Here is a 19,804-nt window from a genome sequence, read left to right as displayed (position 1 = left end):
CTCATCCTCCCACACAGGCCTTTCTGAAACACAATCACATCTCCGACAGAAGAGCTTTCCAGTTTGAGCTTCTTCAGTACCCCTCTGCATCTTGTCTTGTAGTATCTCAAGTACAGTCCTCCTGTTCCCATCGAAGACACGAGCAGGGAATGAACAATCAAACCTGTCTTTTCTCTTTGCCCAGTAACAGGCAATCAGACATGTAGGCTCTACTTCCCACACAAGCTAAGCTTTCAAAGATCAACTCAGCAAGGGGATGCAGTGCAGGACAGCAAACTAGCAACTGCCTCTCACCACAAAAAGGCCTGTTTTAAGCAAACAGGGAGACAGCAGAAAGGGAAGGACAAAGGAAGTAGCTTCCTCTTCCCTTCCTTCATTCCTCACTTGGAGCTCAGAGAAAGGTCTGTTGTTCTGCCCTTGTACTAAGTTTAACATGTAGGATGACTCATTAAACAAGCACCTACAGCCCCCCAAAATTATAAGCATGCAGCAATTAAGCTGAGAAATCTGACAGAAATAGTAGTGCATATAATTTAGTTCCTTTCTTGCTAACAGGCATTTATTAAATAAGTTAGTCACAATGCAAATACTGCACCCCCTCATGGCTAATATCGAATCCTCTGCCAGAGCCATGGTGACAGCAGGTTCTTCGTATGTGTGCTGTTAGGGACAAAACCCTCCACAGGCACTAAAAATAAAAAAAAGTGCCAGGTACACTCTGTACTAGATGCAACTGACCATTTTGAGAAGTAGGGCATTTTCAGTGGTTTGATGCAGTTTATTAATTTCAGTTGATCAGAATCTCTGTTGCAAAGTATACTCTGATGACGTATATAATTATCATACATTTTCCCTATATGTATAGGCAGGACTTCAATAATTAAGTATACTCTGCTATCAAGAAGAGAGTTACCAGCTGCTAACATCTCTTTCAGAAGAGATTCATCTGACCTTCTACCTTTTGTTCTAGGTCAACTTGTGCATCATATTTACATCATCATGTTTAAATCATATCTACATCATGTTACTAAAACGCAAAATTGTCCACCTGCATGCAGGCCCAGGCAAGGGTTTGGTGCGATCATACAACTATACAAAATGGATCCTGTTATGACAAACAGCCAGAAAAGCTATCATTGCAAAGAAAACATGAACTTTGGCACTTTCTGACATCTTCACTAACACATTTTACAATCCTAGTGTATGGATTTACTGGCAGAACTAAAGGACGTGATTCTACTTCCACCTTGGCAATGCCTGCTACGTACCATCTTCTATTGCTACTCTGAAAAGGTCATCTATTTCAGTTTTCCACAGATCCATCTGCAGAATTGAACCAGGATTGTTTTAACTGGTCTGGCTCTTGCATGTAATCTCCAGCCAAGTCGCCTCTGAACCTTTACAGCATGAGTGACACTGCCTATCCAAAATAATCTATGTGTATCAGATATATCAGACTTACTGCCTTACAACAAGCCCAGACCAGCTTTGCATTCTAGTTGTCAGGAGATTGTGAGATACTGAAATTCAGAATTAAAAAAAGACATTGAAACCTTTTGCAACTATTCCACATGGTATTAGAGTTACCAGAAGGGGCACAAACACTCATACTTCATAAACTTAATCTAACTAAAACAGTGATGGTGGGGAGGTAAATCCTCTTGTGGGATGTGCTAATTCTACATAGTTTATTTTCAATTTACTTCTAAGCACCTTAAGTGGTTTGAATAGGCATTGTTAGAGACAGGCTAAAATAGATCAGTGGTGAAGACTAGCTTAGCCATTTTTGTTAAGATGTACACACTAGATTTAACTAAGGCCATCATTTAAAAAAAAGGAAGGAAAAAAAAAAAGACACCATTCCAAAGGATTTTTGGAACAGCGTTTCAGAAAGGCTTTGATGACTATATTATCATATGATCTCCCACGGTCAAACTTTTCTCGGTATATTAAAAACATGAAAACCTCAGATAAAATTAATGCATTGCCAACCTTTTTAAGTCTTGCAAGCAGACTCGCTACATGTTCATGCTGCTCTGCTCTGGCAAGATCTTCTGCTGTTTTCCCATCCTGTTAGAACATAAATTATTAGCAGCAGTTCTTTCCTTTTGCCCATAATAAAAAAAATCACACACAACATAGCTCAGCTGCTCAAGGTAGTTACAGAATTGCTGTCAGATGCGATTGAAATAGGGAGAAGGAAAAAACCAACAACCAACCAACAATCAGTAATAGTTACCCCCCACCAGAATCCCTGTTTTTTTCAATTGTACAAAAAAATACAGTACAATGCAGAATAATGGCATTTCTTCATTGCTTTCATATATTGGCCTCTGGATGCCACTGTAACAAGATACTTGGAATTTAGAGCCTGAGAGCCATCCCATCTGAATTTCTCTTCTCTTCTTAGCAAATTGATGACAGTGATTTCTAGATATTACATACTGAACAGATCTGAAAGTTTAAACAGTTCACAAAGACGGAACACATCAGCATACTCACTCACACGAATAGCAGGTGAATTTTAATGGGTAAAGAATGACAGTGGCATACAAGTCACTGGAGGTTTCCAGAAAGCTAGAAATGCTGACTTCAGCATTCTGGTCTTGCCATTTAATTACCCATGTTTCACAGGTCAGCAGTTTAACATTAAGTAGGCTGAAAGAAAAATTGCTCACAACTTTCACTCTTATGACTACATTAATGATATTGTATTGTTCTAAATTGTGGTAACAGGTATATGATTTACAAGCACTTTGCTTCTTTCACTCTCAGATAGGAGCTTTCAAGTATTAAGTAGTACTAAAAAACTAAGATCTTTTTCTTGGTTTTCTATCTTTGATTTTACTGGTTTTTCATGTGAAATCTGCATTGGTTTAAGTATCTCCTGAGGTTACTGTAATTTTTATCCCTACACATGAAATAAATGCCTTTGACAATTGAATGTCCACCTACAGAAACCATTTTCAGGTTTCCATAAAAATTATTACATACTCCAGAATTACAGATAATTCAGACAGAGCAGGAACAGAACATGAGCAAGAAACAGCCAAAATTGTAACTGATGGTGTGAACTGACTAAATTTGAACCAATACCTTATCCTTAAATTGCTTCCATAGTTGACATGCAATCACAACTTTAGTAAAGAAACATCTGAAAGTATTTTTTAAATTTAATTTTCCTTAAAGAAGATGTATCAAAGGGGAAGAATCTCTTTGTCTGTGTTGACCCCGTCCTCCAAATCCCAGTTAATTCTGACTGCCTGCTGTACAAGAGGAAGAGTAGTCTAGTGGCTGGGGCTAGCTGCCATCAGGAGAACTGCTTCAATTCCTACAGTACTTCCTGAGTTTCTAACCTTGGGCACATCCAAGGGAATCAAGGGGAAACCCTGATCTTCTTCCTAATAACCCCTCTGGCAACAGGATGCAGCCTTCACCAACCCACAGTATAAATTTTAGCTGGATCCCCAAATCTTTGGCCTCCACTTCAGTCCAAAGCAGGACTGTTACAGCCTGACCCTGTGCTCTTCCAGAGTACAGTGTGTTCCTGTTGCAGCATAAGGTTGGAGATGGCCAAGCAAACTAGCACCTGTTAAACTTGGTATGATTTTAGAAACTTCTGTGAGGAGAAGCCAAGGACAAGGTGCCAGCTAGCATGTGAGCACAAAGATTTTTTGGGGGGATATTCAAACATTGGAAATGATTGTATACTCTAGGACCATAAGGCTTTCTAAGGTCACTTAACAACATTCATGCAATTAAATTAAAAATCAAACTAGCCCTAAAACGGGCTTTAGCCTGGGGAGAAGGCAGGGAATTTGTACTGCAGCCCAGTGAACTTAACAGTGCTGAAAAAGTTAAGTCCTCAGAAATGGCATTCTGAGAGAAGAAAAAAGGCAATCAATTCTACTGCACTGGCTCGGAAACAGCTGTTAATAAGACTTCTCAGAACAGCTTAACATTCACCTAGCAAACTAATGCAAAACTGAAATGCTATTAAAATCACCACACACACTTCCTCCCTTCCTCTCCTCCTTTTCCCTTCTCTCTGACACAACACTGCTGAAATAATGCATAGATACATGTATTCAGTCTGTTTCTCCTGCCAAATGTAGTATCAGCATGATTTACTTTGTTATCTCCTTCAAACTGATCTGAATTAAAGAAATAAAAAGTACTTTTACCTTGAAAGGACAGAGTCCACACAGGCAAATATACCAACACAAATCAAATGCTACAGCTCAAGAATTCCCTCATTGCCTTTTTGTTTTATCTTATCCCTACAGTATGTAGTACTGAAAATAGATACACAATGGGATACACACACCAAAAAAAAAAAAAGAAAAAAAAAAAAGGAAGGAAAAAAGGGACAAAAACAGGTGACAAAGGAAAATCTGTAAAACACCCCACAATGTCCACTTTTCATGCATGCATGCATGCACTTTTCGCTATTATTGATTAATAGGGGACATGGCAATCTGCAATCTAGTAGTTATTAAGAGTAATTTTGATGCTAAACTCATTTAAGCTACAATTCCAAGTTCACTGGTTTTAATGACTGCTTTTTTAAGGTTTCCTCCTGCCATATGACACACTTTTTGAGGAAAAAAATGTGTGTCATATGTACAGTCCTAAATGTACAGGAAAACAACAAAAATATTTGTATTTTCTACATGGGTAGAGTAAATGGGTAAAGTAAACGGAACAGAAGTTCTCTCCCTTTTCCCTCCACTTAGCTATCTTAGGGACACTTTTTAAGGAGAAAAACTTTGAAAAACATGGACTCAACTGAAGTCTAATCACAACATGCCTAAAATAGGCAGAGCAATTGTCATTTCTATGCAGAATGCATTGGTTAGGGTGAGTAGCAACCCAATCCAATGCATGTGAAAATAAAACTTGGTTAGTTTGGTCAAAACACAGCTCATGGTGTGTAAGATCCTTATAATATATCATGTGTGTATGAGGTGTGCATGATGAAGGACACATCAATCTGGATATGTCAGCTAAAACGATGTTTCTCACTTTAGTGAGAATGAAAAATACCTTCAGTGGTGCTAATTGGAAGCAGTGGTGCTGACTGATCTGACATAAATTATTTGTTTTACAAGGATACTTGCATACTAGTTCACTCATCCATTCACTCCCACATCTCCCACCATGAAACTAAACTTTTTAATCCCCTGAAAGGAAGAAAAATGTTTATGATATATACAATACATTTGTATGGTAACAGTACCTGATGTGAAATGATGTACATCTTAATGACAATGGCTCACTGTGCTTACAGAAAACACAATTCTACAAGTAATTCTTAGGTGAAGGAATTCTTAGACGAAGGAATTCTTAGACGTAGATGAATCAATAGCTGAATTGTACCTTAATCAGTTTCAAATTCATTTGTAAGAAGGGAGCAAGTTGACAACAGAGAATGCTTTCAAGCTGTGGACACTTAAAAGCCTAACATTTTAAAATTTATTTTCAACACATAATTAGCTTAGACCATTGCTCACATGTGCCTCCCTCAACCTCTGCCCCAAAGAGATGAATTTGTTTCCTGCTATCATGCACAAAAAAGCAAGAAACATAACAGTATCTCTCAATACTTACAGAGGTTAAAGCTTCTACATTGGCACCAGTAAGACACAGGAACCGGACGACATCAAGAATGCCATTGTTTGCTGCCAGATGTAAAGGTGTTCTTCCATACTAACATGGTGAAAAAAGTGTCATTACGTCAGTCAAAGAACAGAGCTCCAAATTTTATGACTAATAATTGAACGTATTGTACAATTATACATACTGATACACAGCAAAGGCCTTGCAAAAACTCTAAGAAAAAGTACAAAGCAAAAACTGCAGAAAAAAGCTTATGCAGAGCTGCTTAAAGCTCAATTAAAAACAAAGGCTAGATTGACTGCTTAAAAAATGGGAAACAATTTTATAGCTAAATCCCTCATAACTGTGAAGGAATCCTTTAGAGTTTTTTGGCTACATTTCAGGATATCTTTCTAATTCCCTGTAAATTTGATTGCATTTTGCTTAATTAAATATGAACCAGTTAAGCAACACTAAGTCCTTAACCTTTAAAACTCTGGATTCCATTTCAATCCAAGTATTACTGAAGGTTATCTATCTGCAGCCTTCCCACTTCCACCCAAATGAATAAATGCAAGAAGCCTGCCTGAAGGAATTTTTGCTTTCAGTGACAGAGGAAAGAGCTGCAAGTACTCCTTCCCCAATTTTTGCTTTTCCCCCTGAATCTCTCAACTGACAGGCCCTCATAACATCCACTTCTGGTCTTCCATGTTCAGAACTACTGTTACAATAAAGATCACTACCATTTATTCTCTGCTTGTCACTCTTCTTGCTGTACCTTGACACATTTTTGTCCTTTCAATACTGTTCTCCCTGTTCCAACCCTACAATCAGAAACAAACTCACAAACTTACTTCACAAAAGAGTATTTGAAAGCAAAACTAACTTTCAGACAGCTGGAAACTGAAAAGATGCCTGGCTCCTCAAAGCCCTACAACACAACTCAAATAGATGTGTATGATGTTCTACTGCATGTAAGTATGTGGAAGAAACAAATGGTGCCTTCGGTCAGTATTATGGGCACATGGCACAATGTCAGATGTGAGGACCAAGGACAGACTATGTTACAGGACTCACTGCTGAAGAAGACCAGTAGAAATAAAGACTCTCTACTTGGTAAGACTCAAACCCACCCTTTCACATAAAAAGCACTCTAAAAATCACTCAGGATACATGACCCATAAAATAAAAACAGGACAGAAAATTTAACCATAGCTTCTGTAGTCATGATTCTACCCTCACCGAACACCTGAAGATTATTTTTTTCCACAGCAGGCTTGCGGCCAGGCCACCGATCCCAGCTCAGCATTCTCCATTATGAAAAGAGGTGCTAATCCTGCCTTGTGCTGCATTAACTCACCTTCCTCAAAATGTATTCTCGGCTGTGGGTTTAGATTTAATTGCCTAGTCAATCAGGTTTAACCTAAGAGGCAGGACTGGAGAGCTCATTATTGTAAGTTTTTTCACCTGACAACTGATGATTTTAATGATTAAAACCAAAAGTGATTGCTCTGGACAGCCCTCAAGCCAACACAACTTTCTCTGGTTGGCTAATACAGAGAAGGTCAGTGATTTGGTAATAAATGGAAGCGTTAACTAGCAAAATGTTATTGCCAGAATATGTACTTTTCCAGAAAAACAAAGAAGCTACAACACCTGAACCAAACAAATCATAGATAACAACATAAATACTCCTATGAATATATTTTAAATTTAGTAACATATAAAGATTAAGTAAGGAAGAGAAAGGCATTCAGAGCTAAATATCAAGCCCTAAGCCCCATAGCCTGTCAGCAGAGTCCAATGGCTAACTTTAACCTATTCAAACTAACCAAAGGAAAGTTTCCTGAAACAGCTTACTTTTCTCTTAGATATCTCTAGGAAGAAAGCCAGAATGTTAATTCTGTAAAGTATTACATTTAATTATCCTATGCACTGCAACACTAGCATGACCAAAGAAGCACACAAGGCACTAGTATCTCAAAGTTCAGAGACAAGCTATTAAACATATTCTTTATAGAACTGCTTTTTAATTCTGAAGTGCATTTTGATTCTGAGATTTCCTGTACCCTGCCCGTGGCAATTTGTTTAACAGATAAATAAAGGTTTTCTATTCTAAGATTAATGTTTGATTAAGATTTAATAAATCAACTCAACACAGAAAAACATAAATTAACCAATATAACACTTATTTTTATAACCAGGAAAGAATCTGCAGTTGATTTAAAACCCTTGTTAAGATGACAGTGCAGACCTTTTCATGTAACTTGGAAGAATTCAAAGCAGATTTATCATAAAAATGTACCAGTCTTCAATTCTCTTTATAAATTACTATTATTATATCACATCAAATCAACACCTTCTTGCACCAGTAGCAACGCATTTCATCTGTTCTTCAGTGGCTAGAGGTAATCTGCACAAAGCAAATCTACACAGATAGGGAAGGAGGTTAGCACATACTTCAACATTAAAATTGAGTGGCAAAATACACTGTGATAATTCATTTGGGTTCTGTCTTCATGGATCTTGAATCACCTATGCAACTGAAACAAACAGGTAAATTTGCAAGGTGAGTATTTAATGCTTTGCGTTTGGCCACTTGAAGAGAGAAAATGTAAAAGGAAAAACATTTTTCATGCCAGAGGACTGGAAAAGGTCATCTGATGCAATAGGTGAGCTACTAAACAAAGTAGTTCAGTACCCGTATTCCATTTACCTTATTAGTGACATCCAAATTACAACTTGCTTCACAGAGTGCCATCACAATAGGAACATTTCCATCTTTGCAGGCCACGTGCAAGGGAGTGTTGCCGTGTCTGTCTTGGAAATCTACAAAACATCCTCGACTGATGAGAGTTTTAACGACTTCTATTTGACATCTTCTGACAGCAAGGTGTAGGGCTATATGACCATCCTGAAATCACAAGATAGCTTGTAAGTGAGATTTAATAATGCTAAAAATCAAAGTATTTTGCAGAGGCACAATGATTTCATGCAACTGAGTGCATGTCCTTGCCTCAAGAATCACAATGTTTTTTGTTTTGACTTGGAGGGTGGAGGCAGGGAGGTGCACAGTATCTGTCAGAACAAATCAGCTACGGGATGAAAGCAAATTTGTATTAAGCCACTGGGCTTTGCAGTGGAATGGATGAAATGCAAATACACATTCTCAACTGATGACTTCCCTAGGAAGTGGGAGAGTGACCAACTCTAACAACCAGCTGAATATTGTAAACCGTTCTACTGTTTACTGGTAGAAGTTGATCAACTCCAGAAGTGATGCAAAAGTCATGCAATCTGCTTAGTGATCAGTAACTTTACAGAGAGAGCTTTTTCTCTCCATGGAACAACTTACAGAGGCAACGTGACTGGAAAAAGCAACTTAATTTTTCAGAAGAAAAATTTTTTTCTGAATTTCCTTTAATAACTATTTCAAAACTATGAGCAATAAAGGTAGCTAAAAGCATACCAAAAGTAGAAGCAATGAAATGGAAAATTTGTTTTTTAGGACTACAGCATGGAAAACAAAAAAAAAAATTCTGAATCAAATAGAGTTATGTTTTTAAATAGCTGGCATTTAGCTTATTGGAAATAGGTCTGATTTATTCAGCCCATAGGAATCAAAGGCGACCAGCAAATCCATCTTTTTTCCCTTAAGTTAATAGTTTGTTGCCAATTACAGAACTCCGTATTCGTGCCATTTTTCACAGAGTGTTTCTCAGAAGGTGATAATTGATAACGTGATAATGAATCAGCAAAAACCCAATCCTGGACAAATAATCAGTGGGCAATTTTAAAAACTACTGCAGTCATCAACAGCCTCCATGTGAACTGCTCAGAAAACCTGCACCACAGAAACAATGCTAGCTTGCAGTGTCCAAATGAAGCAATTCAGACATGGCTCTGCAACACCTGTGATCTCTGAACGTAATTCCCCACCAAAGGCAACTCAAACTAACCTTGTCTGTTGCATTAAGGTCAGCCTTGTGCTCTGCCAAGCATTCCACAATGTCATGGTAACCCCTAGCAGATGCTGTCAGCAGCGGAGTCTCCCCTTCCTTGTTTTTAATGTTCACATTGCAACCTGTTTCACAGAGTGCTTTGGCAACAGAGTAGTAGCCGTGCCAAGCCGCACAATGCAGTGGCGTTTCTTCTTCCTATCAACATGTAAAATAAAAGAACAATACACCTGAGCCAAATGCCAGAAGGAACAATTCCCCCAATTTAACTTAGAAAGGCAGAAAGATGTCACGAAAGAAAAAAGATCATCTACTAAGTAAGCCCTATACAAGATGTTGTGATTTCTAATGCTGACATTCTCAAAGTAAGAAAAATTCCTGTTGCCATACTAAGTGATTATGGTAATGCACTAGATTTTCACCATCACCTGGATTCTGAGAGTCCGTACTTCTCACCATTAAACTATCTACTGACAACACCTTGCATGTCATCAATCTTAGTACAGATGTTTCCATGCTCCTGAAGCTAACTACTCGAAAACTGATCGTCATTCATAAGCAACCTCTACACCCTGTGTGCTGAGGGACTAATCCCTCAGATTGCTCTGATTGCTCACAGAGGGGTCTCATTAAAACAGATCGCACACCAAGGAGATGCAAATCCCACTAGACTTGCAGTTTCAGGCAGATCACTGCCTAGCATGTTCAAAAAGCACATTCTCATGATTTAGGAGTGTAGGCAGTGACTTGGATACCTAGAAACCTGAGTCCTTTAAATGTGCATCATAACAAGCCTGTGAAACTGCAGGCATTTTGAGTTCAGTTGTGACTGAAGTTCTAATTTGCTTTTTGTTTAAATCTAGGAAGCTTCAAAAAAAGCGATTTCTTTCCTGTTCTCTCATAAGAGTTCAGAGTTCTAAAGAAGCCCCCCTGAGCCCTCCTCTCATTTTCCAAAATGAGTTCTTGAGACTTCAGGAAAGTCCCATGACAGCTAAAAGTAAGCTGAAGTCAAGCAAAAATGAATAAAAAGCTTTAGTGGAATTCAGAGCACATACACGGCCACCCATACCTTCATGATGTTTAGTTTATCTTTAAGCTCTCATTTTTGAGAGAACCTGTGTTTTATAACAGCAGCTGGTTCATCCACACTGGTTTGTGAGTAGTCTTTGTCTTTTAAGAAGTATCGAAACCTCCATAATTCTGTTAATTTTCAAACGCAAACATGGCAGAGGCTGCAAGGCAAGACTAGGAGTTTTGACCACTCAAACTAAAGCCTCATGTGTTGAAGAAAAACAGTGTCCGTGACTCACCTTGTCTTGAAAGTTTGGATTGGATCCAATGCTACACAGAAACTGAACCACATCCACGTGCCCATACCGAGCTGCGACGTGGAGAGCGGTCTCCCCAGACTGCAATTACACAAGAACATGTCAGCATAAGATCATCTCTCAGCCCTAGATACAGCCTGAATGCCTGTATGCTGCATGGGGTAATACCTCCCCCCCATAACCCAGCAGCACAGCTCTGTTCCGCAGAGAGAAGTCCTATTTCTATTCATACTATTTCCATATGCCTCTCCTCTGCCCTGCATACACAAATGTAAGGAGCTGGCCTAAAACCTTGGTATATTCTGGCGTATTTTGGTCATTACATGTAATTACTTGCAACCTTTTGTTGAAATTATATGAAAAAGAAATGGTATTCTTATTAAGAGCATGACCTTCTTCCTAGTAACCCTATCAGGAGTTGAACACTAATTTTGCTAGTGTGCCTTGCTTTGCACTAGTTCCCTGCACAAAATAAACTATGTTTCACAAGTATAACTGCCTCTGTACTGGAGCTTTGGCTAGTATAAAAACACTGCTATGGTATAATTCTTTAACAGTAACTAGTTTCTAGGGCAAATGTTGCTGAAGTAAGACTGCTGGAGACAAGGTAAGTGCTCATCAGCTATGAATTGTTAGGCTTCATTATACTCAACTTAATAACAGTCAAATTTACTTGTCAGACAAAAGTGATTTTCAATCAAGAGGAATGAAAAACAGAATCACGATTTTACCCTGAGGTCCAATGAGAAATCTAGTCTTCAAGCAAAAATTAATTTAGGTTTTTACTTGCCCACCTACCCACCATGTACTCACCACATTTAATATGCACGCTTGGTTAACATTTGTCAGGAAAATAATCAGTACTTCCAGATACTTTAAACCTGTGGTATCACAGCCCTATACATGAATTTATAAAACCACAATAACAAAATCCAGTCACATTACTGGAATTGCAGCACAGCTGAAAATCATTCCAATTGAAAGACACCTCTCTTTGCTAAGATAAAGTTATTAATAAAAAGGCTCTCTGAATGAGAAATGAAAATAACGTTTTTTCTTACCTTATCCTTAACATCCAACGGACATTTGTTATCATTGAGAAATTTCAGCGTTTCTACATGACCATGCCGAGAAGCCCAATAGATTGCATTAGATCCAGCCTGTCAAAAATATTTGATTACAGATGTTATTAATAAATTTAGAATACAAATTCTAGTTTTTCAACTGAGGTATACATGCATTTAGATGTATGTAGACATATTGAACAGCTATTCAATCTTATATGAACATACTTGATGTAAAAAAAAAACACTGCCAAATAGGTTCAACAACCCTGCATACCAACAACGACAACAAAAACTCCTCTATGCAGCAATGATTAACAGGATCACTAACAGTTTGCAAGGATAATCCTCTTCCCCCTTGTAAGGGAGTTTTTTGGAAAGAACAGTCATGAGATAAAAACCCGCTGCTTACTTTACCATCTATTAGATAGAGCAGGAGACAGTGCTTCAAGTTTGCTATGAATGAACCCCAAACCATTACAACATATTTTGAGAAAAAAAAAACATTGTCCACCATCACACAGGAGTTTTTGTTGCAAAATTCCCCATCGCTAAAACCTGCATTTATCATTCCATATTAAATAAAGTTCACCACTGTGTTTTAGGGCAATTACTAATTTAAACTAATTGAGGCAATTTTGTAAGCATGAACTACATTTTAAGATTACTATCATTCAAACTACTTCAGCTAATAAAGAGATCAAAATCGGAGAATATGCACTAGTAATAAATGACATTATTAAATATTTGCTTTTATCTTTTCGCTGTGGAAGATAAAAACCAGGCTCTACAGCCCATATTTTTTCATTTCCAATACAATTTGGTCTGAACCGTTTGCCCTTTGCTAATTGTACTGAAAAACTTATACAGAATGGTGACAAAGTAGAACCCTGACCTTATCTTGAACATCAATACGGGATCCACGCTTCAAAAGCAACTGAAGCATCTGAACGTTTCCACAGCCAGCAGCAATCAGTAGCGGAGGTGTCCCATGCTAACAACGAAATACAAAGAAGAATGTCATACTTAATTTTTGAAGGATTAAGAAAAGAGAGTGGAATAGAAGGCAGGCATTGAGAGGAATCTCTGGATTTCCAGTTTCAAATTAAGTCTTCAGGGAATACTGTACAGAAAATACTTTGTCCCTTTGGTCCAAAGAAATTTATTGCACGGGAATCTTCCATATTTTGGGGATGAATTCACATTTATTACATGACACCACACATTAAAGGCATGCTTTTCAAATTAGGAATATTAATGTTAAGCTCTCACCAGCCCAATTTGGCAAGGATGTTTCCCTTTGCAACTTCTTTCTATCTACAGTTTAAGCCAGATTACCTAAGGTGTTTCCCACACCACCTCAAAGACACAAGCCACCACCAACACATGGGAAAGTTCAATGGGACTCCACCATTAAAACACAAAATACAGTGATTTCTTGAAAAGTTCAAGACCCCATCACATTAAAATAACATAGCGTTCTTCATGAATATTTCTCAAGGTACTTTATAACAAGGGTCAGTATAATAAAAATAATAATAAAAAAGTGAAAATTAGAGCAGAGATGATTTATCCAACATTAAACAGCAGAGCCAGCAACAGAACTCTGGTCTCTTAGTCTCAGTTCCACCACTCCTGTTGGTAGAGAAGCACTGCACTGAAATACTACTGTAGAAGGCAAGTCATTTGATTTCCAAAAATGAATGACACCATCTAACATTATGGTCACATAACCAGTTTCTGCAGTAAGGGGCTTCTGTTTGTAACAGTGCTCTGCAAAGTCAGTTTTGGCGATACGGTTATTCCTACATACTCTGCCATCTTCAACTGCCACAGGAAATAACAACTGCAAACAAAAGAGAAGGCTGGTATCTGATGTACCACAGCTCTTGACAACAGATTTGATTAATACTTTTTCAAAGGCATCCGCAAATAAGATAGGCTCCATTTTCATGTAGTTTGAGAAGACTGAATACAGAATGCATTAAAATTTCTCCTAAAGAAAGTCAGAATTATTTCACATCCACTTGTCTTTTCCTTTTCATTTCAGGTGTTACACTCTATTTTGCAACCACCTTGCTCTATTCAACAGGGTGATAGCTAGCCCCCCACGCACCTCAACGCAGACCCACACTACCTTGTTGGGTTGATTGACATCGTAATTTGTCAGAGATCCCAGAAGGTGCTGCAATCCAGGAACATTGTCATCATTGATGGCATGAATAATAGCTTTCATCACAAAAGAATCTTCCTCATCCTTGTAATTAAATGAGAAAAAAGACAAATTGTTAGCTTCACAGAAAAAAAAGATCCCTATCTCAACCGCTGCTAAGACATCTAAAAAAATTTAAAAAGTAAAATTTTTAAAGTGTTTAAGAGTGCTTCAGCTCCAAGTTGTAATCCTTTGTAAAGCATATGGCTCACATATACGCATGTTATTTGAAAACCCACACCAAAAACCTCCGCACTTTTCCTGGTACAATATGCTTTCCTCTTCATACACGAACCCATTACCCACTGAGATTCCAAACAGGTTTCTTTTATTAGGTGTATTTTCTTTCTCCTCCTAGGACTTTCAATAAATACAACACTTGCATGAAATGAAACGAATTCCATGCATATATGTGAACTTTAAAAAACCCAAGAGGCACACAAATACAAGCTGGGCTTATCAGGTTTCACGCCATTCAAGAATATGACACAGAAGATGTACTCTGGACCAAGTTTTACCCCACTGAAACGGACCAGTTAAAAATCTAGGACATCAGTAGTGAGCCTAGATACCTCTGCAGCTGTATCTTTACTTTCCATGCACCAAAATGTCAAAGAACTGTAATTCACTGAGCCAAATATTTTGATCACTCTTACCTCCTCTCTCCTGAGGTTTCAGATTTTTTTAGAACACTAGCATTAGGCTACAATCCCTTCTGCTGCAACACAGGTGTGAAATGCTGATCCAGTGTGAAAAGGAATACTAGCAACTGAGGTGGAGGAGGAAGGGAAAGGAGAGCAAGACTGAGAGAACAAAGAGCACGGAAGCAGAAAGGTAAGAGGAGGAAAAGTGGAAACAACAGTGTGGAGTTGCACAGAAGGGACACAGAGAGCCTAATATGGATAAAAAGGGCTTTGCAGCATTTTTGAAGTTTGATCCTATTAATGTTGAGAAAAGATGAGGTTACCCAGCTCTAACCACCTTAACATACATATTTTGCTGATCACAGGGAATTTGTGAAGCATGTATTAAAACCTGGAGAGTAAGCTAAGTAAGAATGATTTTGGATTTACAACCATTTGTAATAATAAAGCATACAGCAACTGCTCCTAAATACTTAAAATCTAGTAGACATACATAATACCACAAACTGAATACTGGCCAACTTTAAAATTTCCTTCTTGAACAACTACTTTTTGCAATACTGCTGCCTAGCATCTAAGAGGGTCTCAAGGATTTTTAATATTATGTTAAAAAAAACAATGTTACTGTACTGTACACAGTGCCATAAAAGAGATGCAACTTTTCCACATTATAATTGCTACAGTACAAAAAATCCTGCTGATTCAAAACCAAAATAGATGACTTTCAGGCACTAGCTATCAGCCTCACCATGGTAATTAACAAATTAAATTTTGAGGTTTGTGTCATGCGGAAGATCTGACCATGGATAACTGATCTATGTAGCCTTAAAATCTATTTATTCTGAGATATAATTACGCACTGTAGCCCAATATTTCTGTTAGAATAATTTCAGAAAATGTTAAGATTCATATATAGCATTCTAAGACATATTCTAACATTTCTAACATATTCTACACACTTACCAGAGTATCATCACTCCTAGCGACGCTCATGTTACTTCTGGATAAGAAAGATCTTGACAATCTTTGGCACAAGGATATTAAGCGCACTGATTGCTTTTTAAAAACAACAAGAAAAAAGCTACATGTAAAAAAACCTTCAAAACAGACTACTTGCGATAAGGCGCTTTTCCACAAATGTTCACATTAAAATATTTAAAATGTATGTATATTAAAGTATGTACACACAGAAAACTAAAGCACTCCTCTAAATGCCATATTACAAAACAGTTTAATATATTCCTAGACCCACCATTTCGTTCTAGGGCAGTGGAATAGTACTTACACTTTGTGAATACCATAGATGTTCACCTACTGCAGACACTTAACTGTGACAAAAAAGCTGTACTGCATAGCTGGATATTTTGTGCCTGTGGTCCATAGCTAAGTAAAATCATCTTACTTCTTGGGCTCTGTGACAAAGCTCCTTTTCTAGTAATAGAAGCCTCTGTTGTCTCATGTGTCATCTCATCTCGTGATAAACAGATTTTTCATACAACAGTCCTCTTCCTTAGCATCAGTATGAATTCCCCAAGGAGGATGCTCAAGAGGAAGGGGTAACTGTGTTATCTCAACTGCTCCTTGCAAAGATCAATGCTTTCAGCTAATACCTTGCCCCCAGCCTTCTACATAGGTTGGCAGTTGTAGACCAAAAATCCTTTGCGGAAAAGACTAGTTTTTCCTTCCTTTGTTAAGTGTTGGCATAACTACTGGAATAATTAATTCTGTGAGACCTGCATAAGAGATGTTTGATTTACTGGGATTACTGTCACAAAACCATGCACCTACATTTAGAAGTGCCTTTTCTCTGAAAATATTACCAAGACAAATGATGACAGCATACAGCTAGATCCATAAAACAAACAATCCACATATAAGCATTTGTATGCAGATCAGTAATAAAGAAATCTTTTCCCATACCACCACACTCAAGCACTTAATTTATTCCAAATGACAGAGGAATGAGTTTCTTTTTCTTTCTTCTCCGCTTTCAAAATCACTGATGTGTCCCTTGAGCAGGTAACTTTACTGCGTCTGTATATCACCAACATTTTGAAGATTTATTGAACAACTTACTTTCCATTTTCGCCGTGCTGCAAACTTTTTGAATTTCTCCATATTCACTGCAGATGCTTTTCTACTAAGTGCTTGCTGGGTGTCTTTAGGCTATGCACAAAAGTAAAATAAAGCTATTGTAAAATATCCCACAATTACAAAGAGAACTTTCATAAAGCACCTTCCTGTATGTAAGACTCTGCCCTTCAGTGATGACTTCCACTTACATTATGATAGCACTGTAATCATACTGTAATAATAAAGTAATTATTACATAATATTATTACATAACATTATCAAAGCACATCATTTTAACATTCACAGCCTAGTAGGGCACGCAGCTGGAATTTCTTGAAAAAATGTGATAAAGGAAATCCAGGCCTAAGAATGTTTCATGCAACACTAAAATGTCCTTTTTCCTTTTACACAAAGTAAGCCAACACCCAACAGAACATCCAGCTTTATCCTTCACCTCTGTGACAGAGGCAACAGGTATCATCTCCTAGATAAATCAGATAACCAAATTTCCTGGTTGATTTTAAATGCAGTCAAACTTTGTTTCAGTGTAATCAACTGGATGCTGCTGAGACCCAAAATAATCACATCCCACTTATCTGTGCAGGAAGTTTTAAGACTGCACCATTTGAACTTTCTCATAAGCTAATACTAAGCACCAGTTACCAGTGGAGTATACCAAATTCTGCATAATGTGGTCCCATACTTGAAGTCATTTTTAGAGAGAAACGCAGATAAAGGTAGTGATGGACAGGGAGAAAAGAGAATATGACCAGTGGGATGAGAATGTCCATAAAGTAAGATCTAAATGAATACAACAGGGTATGAAACAACATGTCTTGTTGCAGGAGTCTTGGTCCCTGAGACACAAACTTGGACAACGCTTGCTTCAGCAGTTCATTTCAACATGTTCGACATGTTTCAACTGTTTAAGATTACCCAGGCAGAAAGTCAGCAAAACACAGTCAAATCTGTAGTTTGGCATATTGGTGAAGAAATGTCTGCCCTAGGATGCTGAACTGTGAACTGAAGCAGCTGTGGCATGGATAAATATTCTGCTAACTGGTTCTCTGGGAAATGGAATGAGGTCAAATACTCACTATGCATCCCCAAGACCTAGAAAATCAATGGCACTGAAGAGGTTTAGTACTCACTATTAAAAAGCAATATAGAATTGAAAAAATTAAGTGGCACACATTAAGAAGAAAAACAGGTCCCATTTTCTCCCTCTCAACCTACTGGTACCACAACACCTTGATCCAAACAAAACACTGTGGAACACTGAAAGGAGAAGCGTACCACTGCCCCACATCAGCCGCTTTCTTCAGTCTAAAGAAGGTCAGAAGAGAGATGACCCCCTTTTGCCTGATCTAAATAAGGGATTAGAAGATGACAAATATGAAAGGACTGGATTCAGAGAATGTATCTCTGTCAGTGCAATGCTCCCTGAAGATTAGCTTCTCTGTCTGAGCATTATTTTAATCTCAATAGTGGGCTACTTCCTTATTGCTAACTTATATAGAGGATATGTTAATGAAGTCTACATTCTGCATGTATTAGTTTTCACACAGACAGCTTTAAAAAACAGTCAGTTATATTAAACAATTATGCTAATTTTCCTAGTTAAGGAACTTGAAAAGTGAAAGGTAAGTACGACATGAAGAATGATTAAAAACAGGACAACAAAGAATGAATTACATGCTAACCTTGATCCAAGGATGCAGCAAACTATCTTGAATAGTCATTCTCTTCCTTTAATAGAATAAAAGACAGAACTATTTCAGATAGCAAAAAGACCATACTGCTACATGTTTATTGAGCTAACATTTCAAAATAGGATGAAATTTGAAATATTAGAGACATAGGCTGCAACAGTCCATACACAAGAGAAACAACTCACTTTGGATCCTTGACTAGAAGTCTTCGTATAAAATCTTTAGCAAGGGCACTGGTATTACTGAAGAACTCTTCTTCAAATTCATAATTCACAGCAGACACATTTGCTAATGTTTCCTGTTTGGTTTCTCCAAGAAATGGTGACGCACCACTTAGACTGCAAGAAAGACAGAACACTCTTCTCATCACATGTTGTAACATTGCTGTTTCAATCCTCTGAAATGATACAACAGCAGAAAGAGAACATTTTTCTCTTCTGCTTTAAGACCACAAATGTACTATCAGGAGGATGTGATCTAGCTGGGCAAAAGCTCTGCTGTAAGTTCAGAAAATATTAAGATAAAGCCACTGTGGAAAATCACCTATGGATCTGAAGACAGCTTCCTATGCTATCTCAATGCTGATGAATGGCTATTCTTTCAATAATTATACTATTGATTTTACGATCATTCAACTTGAATCATGTTGTGAAATCAAAATGGTTTTACTTGTAGAGACACCACCAAAAACCCAGAGGATACAATCAGAATTAAAACACCAGCATTTGCAAGAACAACCCATAGATTTTGGTACTTACAGAATATAAGTTATTACACCAATGCTCCTGGAGTGAAGGGAAAAAGAGAGAATCCAAAAAAAAAAAAAAAGGATGAGGGAGAGGGGAGAGAAACAGATGGAGGGAGAGAGAGAGAGAGAAGAAAAAAAAAAAAAAAAGGTTAGACCATAAGAATAATCCTGAGAGATATATTTCAAGTAAGATCCAATAACTTACCACATATCTGCTTCAAGACCAAGAGGCTCATAGTTTACTATTTCAGGAGCTAAAGGAGAAAGCAGGAAGATCAGTATCTAGTCAAACAACAGAGCTATGTCACTCTGAGCCTACATGTATTCGAGATAGTAAGCTAAGATGCTGACAGATAAAAACACTTTAATGGGGGTCTAAGTTGGAACTAAATGCTACAAATTGCTTATTTAAATTTCATAATGTCATGAATTACACCCAAATTACATAATCTATAATTCAGCCAAA

At 37.7% G+C, this 19,804-nt stretch overlaps 1 protein-coding gene across 1 annotated transcript in view; it reads right to left on the bottom strand.

The window, feature by feature from the left end:
* Window positions 1-19,804, bottom strand: part of DAPK1 (death-associated protein kinase 1) — a 62,379-nt gene that overhangs the window by 15,080 nt on the left and 27,495 nt on the right. Inside the window, exons 5-18 of the mRNA XM_014936114.1 lie at window positions 19,544-19,592; window positions 19,349-19,375; window positions 18,776-18,928; window positions 18,582-18,627; window positions 16,882-16,971; window positions 15,769-15,861; window positions 14,087-14,206; window positions 12,845-12,943; window positions 11,947-12,045; window positions 10,868-10,966; window positions 9,558-9,755; window positions 8,315-8,512; window positions 5,611-5,709; window positions 1,993-2,070 (exon numbers count right to left, since the gene is read on the bottom strand). Coding sequence (XP_014791600.1) covers window positions 1,993-2,070; window positions 5,611-5,709; window positions 8,315-8,512; window positions 9,558-9,755; window positions 10,868-10,966; window positions 11,947-12,045; window positions 12,845-12,943; window positions 14,087-14,206; window positions 15,769-15,861; window positions 16,882-16,971; window positions 18,582-18,627; window positions 18,776-18,928; window positions 19,349-19,375; window positions 19,544-19,592 — 1,448 coding nt within the window. The remainder of the gene's footprint in view (window positions 1-1,992; window positions 2,071-5,610; window positions 5,710-8,314; window positions 8,513-9,557; window positions 9,756-10,867; window positions 10,967-11,946; window positions 12,046-12,844; window positions 12,944-14,086; window positions 14,207-15,768; window positions 15,862-16,881; window positions 16,972-18,581; window positions 18,628-18,775; window positions 18,929-19,348; window positions 19,376-19,543; window positions 19,593-19,804) is intronic.

This window comes from Calidris pugnax, unplaced genomic scaffold (genome assembly GCF_001431845.1).
Source record: "Calidris pugnax isolate Ruff unplaced genomic scaffold, ASM143184v1 scaffold2, whole genome shotgun sequence".
NCBI classification, from domain to species: Eukaryota; Metazoa; Chordata; class Aves; order Charadriiformes; family Scolopacidae; genus Calidris; species Calidris pugnax.
The sequence above is the reverse complement of the archived record's forward strand: the minus strand, read 5'-3'. Positions and strand labels throughout refer to the sequence as shown.